The 6,441-nt window shown below is 36.7% G+C and overlaps 1 protein-coding gene across 1 annotated transcript in view; it reads right to left on the reverse strand.

Annotated features, from left to right (window-relative positions):
- Window positions 1-6,441, reverse strand: part of SLC1A1 (solute carrier family 1 (neuronal/epithelial high affinity glutamate transporter, system Xag), member 1) — a 38,061-nt gene that overhangs the window by 17,053 nt on the left and 14,567 nt on the right. The window contains exons 2-3 of the mRNA XM_010000647.1: window positions 3,963-4,055; window positions 1,999-2,113 (exon numbers count right to left, since the gene is read on the reverse strand). Coding sequence (XP_009998949.1) covers window positions 1,999-2,113; window positions 3,963-4,055 — 208 coding nt within the window. The remainder of the gene's footprint in view (window positions 1-1,998; window positions 2,114-3,962; window positions 4,056-6,441) is intronic.

Consider the following 6,441-nt stretch of genomic DNA (forward strand, 5'->3'; position numbering starts at 1 on the left):
TGATTTACATGAAGAATGCAGGACAGACCCATTTTTATAGGATTTGTCAAATATAAGCCAAAGAAACCCCAAACCCTGTTATAAACACTGTGCTGGTAGAATCATGTATTTGGTGTGTTCTACTGTAGTTTTGAATTCAGAAATTAATCTTGGCTGATGGAAGATTCCCATGTGTTATTCCAGAGTATACAACAATTTTAGCACATTGAAATACTTGGAAATTAGGAAATCAGATCAGAAGCAGTGCACATATGCCTCCTGTTCAACCACCAATGTCAGATTAAAACAACTGCAGACAAAAGCATTATTAGGTATTTACTGAATACCCAGACTAGTGCAGAAAAAGGCCCTTTATATATTGAAACAAAACTTACCTCCCTTCCAGATCTTTCCCAAACTCCTGCCTTTTTTTTCAAGTTTTTAAAGTAAAACTTTTTCAAAGGCAAGAATAGTTTTTACAATGTCAATTGTAAATTGTCAATTTCCTTAACCTTTACAAGACTGTCTGGATTTTCCTTTTAAATCTGACTAATAAGTAAGAAAACTAACTATTTAATTCCTTTAAAATAGAATTTCAGATCTCAAACTCCTAATTTACAGTCTTACATTTGTGACAGGAAGTTGAGCTGTAACTGTAGCAAAACCCCAAACTACCCTGAATTACAATTCACATCACTTCTTACTATAGGAAGATTTTAATTTTTTTGCATGGAACTACATCAGCCTTACAAGTATGAGTGTAAATATTCATGTGGAAGCTATTGGTAACAGACTGGTGTGATAATGCAGCTGATTGCACAGTTCCTCTCTTTGATTCCTGGACAAGTGACAATGAGGAAGGAGATAAGCCACCCAAGGAGTTTCCATTCTAGTCATGCACAGGCAGGAGGAGACAGATGCTAGGAAGAACTCTGGATTGTTGAATACAGGGATGAGGGGGTTGAGTACTGTTAATTAATTGTCTTACATACAAACCTCAGAGAAATTGTGTTATTCTCAAAGAGGTCTAACTTGATCTGTGCTAGAGTAGAAATGCCCCAGATGACAGCAGACGTTTGCTATTAAATAGAACACTGACCTTTTCAAAGCAGATATATACATGTACGCATATGTGTGTGTATATTTCATAAGTATCAAAGAATACTGTGTCTAGAGTTTAATCTGCAAATGCCAGTCACATTTCCTGAAATAAAATGTGATGAGAAAGCCAATTTTAGATATGTGTCAGCTCATTCTTACATGTTAGATTAAGTAAAAATTCTAAGAACAGAAAATAGTGGGCAGGAATAGTGACACAGAACAGTGACCAACTGCAGCTGGCAAAAAAAAAAAAAATGCACAGAAACATTTCTGAGGAAACTACTTCACCACTACCAGAACTGCAGTCCTTTTTTGTGACTTTTTTTTCTAATTCCTTAAACACAGTAGCTCTGAAAACCTACTCAAGTCTGCATGAGACTTTAGTAGGGGTTTTCTTTTAATCACTTCAACTATCTACCCATTTTCCAGCATGCTGTTGGGGGAAGACTCATTTTAAGGCAGCATTAGATACCGGTGGCAGAGCAAACCTGTTGACTGTGCAACCCTAAGAAACCTTTGCATACTGCATCTGTTACTCTGCATCACACCTTGAGGAGGGGAAACGTAACACTGCAGTTTCAAGTGGCCGTCTAGACAGGATGGCACAGAACCTGTCAGTCAGCAACCCACCAACCATTCAATCCTTTCTGGATATTTTATTCATAATAGGTAAATCTTGCATCTCACTTTCCTGTGGAGGGAGTTTTTGTTGTCATTGGTTTATTAACTAAAGTCTATGGCGTAAAGGGAGATTTTTTAACAAACTACTTTGCATACTCTACAATGTTGGAATACCAGTTATTCTCTCCTTACTCATCTAAATTACATTAGAAAGTATTTTTATTGTACAACACATCACAACTTTATTTGTATTTGGATTTCTGCAATGACTATGTAAACTAAAAAATAAAATTTCACCTGATCAGATCCAGCATGGCATCAGCAGTAGTGACTTCAGGGGTACTGCCCACTCTGTCAATCTCTTCTGCTGTTTGAGACGCTCCAGGCTTAATGGTTACAACCAAGACAATCCCTGCAGAAGGAGAACCAGAGGAAGAGTTCTGTGCAGAGCAGAAGCATTGGTTCATCCTGCCTCAGTGTAAGCTGTGTAGCTACATCCTTCATGAGCTAAACTCACCAAATGCTTTCCCAGAGTGCTTATGCAGAGCTGTTAAGAATTAAGTCTACAGGTGGTGCCCTTAATTGTGTGGGTTCCCCCAACACAGGAGGCATTGCCACTGGACTTTGGCACTCTAGCTTTGTTTTTATAAGTATGGTACTAAATCAGTACTGATCACCAAGGCAGCAGGTTACTTCAGCTGGGCTTCAGATGAACTGTTCTGCAACTTTTGCATGGTGATATTTCAAATTGCTATTTCCTTTCCCCTTAAGCTTTCCCCTTCTTGCTACTGTCTTTCAGATATGAATACAACTGTGTTGTCCTGTGATTCTAAAGTACAACAGGATAAAGTTAATTATCAATAACGCTACACAAGGGCTTCAGAAACAGACTGAAATAAAAAACTATAGACAGGAAATACTAGCTTTGACTTTGTGAATACTGAAATATACAACCAATTTTGCATTTACTTTAGTGGCTTCATTTCCAGCATTTTTACTACTACATGAAATACTAGGCCTTTCCAAATGTACAGGATTTTGGGGTTGTTTTTCGTTTTATGTTTTTGGGGTTATCTGGTTTTGGTTTTGTTATCTCCCAAAATCTAAACAAACTTAAAGCAAATAAAACTACTAAATGACAGCTATGAATAAAAGCAGAATTGAATTTATGTAACTGCACAATGAAACAATACCATAGTATCACAGGACAGCAGGGACCTCTGTAGATTGTCTTGTTTAACCCCTCTCTGATGGTAGGGACAATTTCAAAGTTAGATATATATTAAAGATAGTCTAGTTATATGTATATATATATGTGTGTGTATATGTGTGTATATATATATCTTTTTCTTTATTAATTTTCCAAGCTATGTATTCACAGAAAATTTCCACACAGATGAGACAGCCTAAAAGTGATACACTATTCTCAGTGAAGCAACCTCTAGAAATTATTCTCACCTTACACATCTGTATGTGATTCTCCTTCTATAGTTAAATATCACTTTGCTTTACAGATAGGGCACACACAATGCACATTTTTTACTTTCAAATCAGTAAGCTTCTTTTTAGTGAGTGCTATGTATGCATTTTATTCACTCAGGCTCAACAAAACAAAAAGATAAGCCACAAACTACAGCTTGACAGAGGAGGGCTTAATTTTGTTTCTTATTTTAAAAGGCAGGCTGAAGACGTTTGCTTAAGCAAATATGGGAGATCTCATGGTTGCTTTTAGGGAATGAACTTCCTGGAGGGGAGATATGCACTGCAGAGAAGTAGGAGTGGAGCCTGGCAGTGACAGAGGAGACAAAAACCTTTTAGAAGGAAACAAGATGATGAAGTAAGTAATATTTTCTGTCATCTTTCAGGTAACACACATTATACATTCTGGCAACTGAAAATCAGCCACCACCTGCCAGTTTGCTATTGAAGAAATGCACTTAGCAGTTAAGGGTGGCCTTTGATGTTCATACAGCTTTCCCACTGCTGGTCACTGTTTATTCTGCAGCCAGCTTCTCATCTTCCCTGAGCTGAGGCATTTGGTGAAATTGCCTGTGGCTTCACATTAGATAAGAATACAGCCCAGCTCTAAACCACAGGACTAATCCTTCCTTTATCTGGCAACAAGTGTGTCAAATGTGTCAAGATGTATCATTTCTGTCCCTTCTCCCCATCCTCTTTTGGGAAACTAGTAATGTCACAATGCTGTATAATTGTAATTAGGCAATGCTGAGGATTTTAAAAGTTACACTATCACAGAGTACCTATTAATACAGCAATGAGTGTAGTGCTTAAATAATATATGACTGCTCGCAAACCAATCTTCCCAGAAACATTGGAATCCAAAGCCGCAACACCTGTAAAAAGAACCACAAAAACAAAACACTGAAAAACAGTTTTGGAAGAAGCTTGCTATTTTTGTAGAGACAATTATTTGTATGCAAGAACTTTTTCCTTATTCAAGATACTTCTTAAAACCTAATTGCCAGTTGCACTTCAGAAAAATGTCTTTAATGGACCCACACATTTGTTTCTACTTCTTTGCAAAAATCCAGTTTCCCTGCATTTTTCTAGGAAAAAGATAATTGAACTCTTGTGATTCCCTGGTGTTGGTGATGAATTAGACTTCTTTGGTTTATGAAAACTATGTTAGAATTTATTTCCATATTCACTTAAATCATAGGTTTACAGTTTCCACATCTGTAACATGCTGGTTTTAAAACCCATGGGAACGGAGCTGCTCAGGACTGTTACCCCAGGTTGCTCAAAGGCACATACAGACAAGGAAGTTTCATTCTTGGTAGACTCACCTTTATTAGCAGATTTATGTTTTGTTTTTTTTTTCACTTAAGCTTTTCTGAAGTCTGAGTTTTCTCCACTGTGTATCTGTCCTTACCAGGAACTGAGGGCAGATTTTTTTAATGGCAGTGGGAAAAGTGCTGAGGCAGGTGTTAGAATGAGGTGAACTTAACTTCTGGCAACAGTACTATATCAAACTGCTCATGAAGTGATTTTCAATTAAAAGATTTACAGTTATATTTGGACACATACAATTCAGTAACCAGGGTAAAATGAGCATTGTGACTGCAAAACTTGACTGTCTATAACCACACTAGTTAATAATTTACTGCTATCTCTTTATTATACATTTTTGATCCATTTATATTTTTATGTTTCTTGAGTCAGATAATAAAAAACTGGCTAGATTCCCATGTACACGAAAGTAAAAATACTATGAGGATATTTAAACTCAGGGAAACATGATTTTGCAGAAAGAAAGAAAAAAAAGGAAGTTTCAACAAGAAGAAATATCAAAAGATTCTTCTGACACAAATGTAACTTACTGATCTTTTAGCTTAAAAGTGATCTTAGCAAGCATACTTTAACCATGTGTTGATTTCTCTTTTACAAGGTATATGAACAGCACTAACAACTTGTGTCTAGAATACTCAGATAATGCCTTACTTTTCTGTTAATAGTTACTCAAAATGCAAACATAACTGGGAGGGGAGAATAAAGGTTATTTTATTTCAACATCTGTTTAAATATTTTGGGATCTTCATGAGACAGCATATCACCAGATTGGCTTCAGAAGAACTACATATACCTGCAGAAATCATTATGTAAACACTGTCTCTCACCTGCATAGCAAATAAGGATAATAAAAGAACTATGTATATGGCAAGAGAATAGAGACCAGTGTACAGAAAAAAAACAAAACAACAAAACCAAACCCCAAACCAAAACCAACCAAACAAAACAAACCAAAGCAAACCACAATGCCACAGCTAGTACAGGAGGCTGACAGCACGAAAAATGGGATAGATACAGAATCTGAGCCATTGTTTTTATTTCTCAGCTTGGGAGCTGGAAATAAAACAGGTAGAAAGAAGGACTTGCATTGCTGTGTGCTCAGCTATGAAAATCATGGCAGAACTTTTGAGAATAGATAATAAAAAATAATGGGGTTTGTGGACAATGGAAGAGCTATTTTCAAAGGCTTTCCATGTTGAAACTTTTGCATGTGACATATTAACTTAGAAGACTTCACATCATGTCTTTAAAAGAGAGCAAATTGCTACTGCCAAAATTTCATATGTTCTAATAAGAAGTTTATAACAATTAGAAACCACGGAATTTGATTCTAAAACCTGTTGGATTGACGGTCCATAGTGGTTAGACAGACAGCGGAGGTAAGACTAATAATCCTTTTGTCGGATGGAGCACTTCACAAAGTTTGCCTTAAGATTTTTTTGCCTGACAGTCTTGCTGACTCAGCTAATCATAATGCAAAGTTATTTCCCTGGAGTTGCAAAGATTCAGTTGCAAAACTCAGTTGCAAAGATTCCACAAGTAGTAAGACACAAAGTTCCTGTAGCTGTCATGTTGGCTCAAAATGAAATCCCTCTGCAAACTGTTATGGTCCCTGGAGCTACAGAAGTATAATTAAGGGCAAACTTTGCCCCTGAATTTTTAAACTGGATAATGATCCTGTTATTGAGTGAGCTATGCTAGAACCCAGTTTGTGCTTCCACTGTTCTGCTAATAGCTACAAAAACGTGCAAATCCTTCCAGCAAATAAACTGATTAAGTACAAGTATGCTCTGAGGATGACAGGTATGAGGTTGCTTTTTTTTGAGAAATGCTGTACTCTGAAAGAGTAGATGCTATTCAAAATGAAGAGCCTGCAGTGTCAGAAATAGAGATAAGATCATGAAAACAGTGTAATTAACCTTGGATATC

This window comes from Chaetura pelagica, unplaced genomic scaffold (genome assembly GCF_000747805.2).
Source record: "Chaetura pelagica isolate M959 unplaced genomic scaffold, ChaPel_1.0 scaffold596, whole genome shotgun sequence".
In the NCBI taxonomy this organism is placed as follows: Eukaryota; Metazoa; Chordata; class Aves; order Apodiformes; family Apodidae; genus Chaetura; species Chaetura pelagica.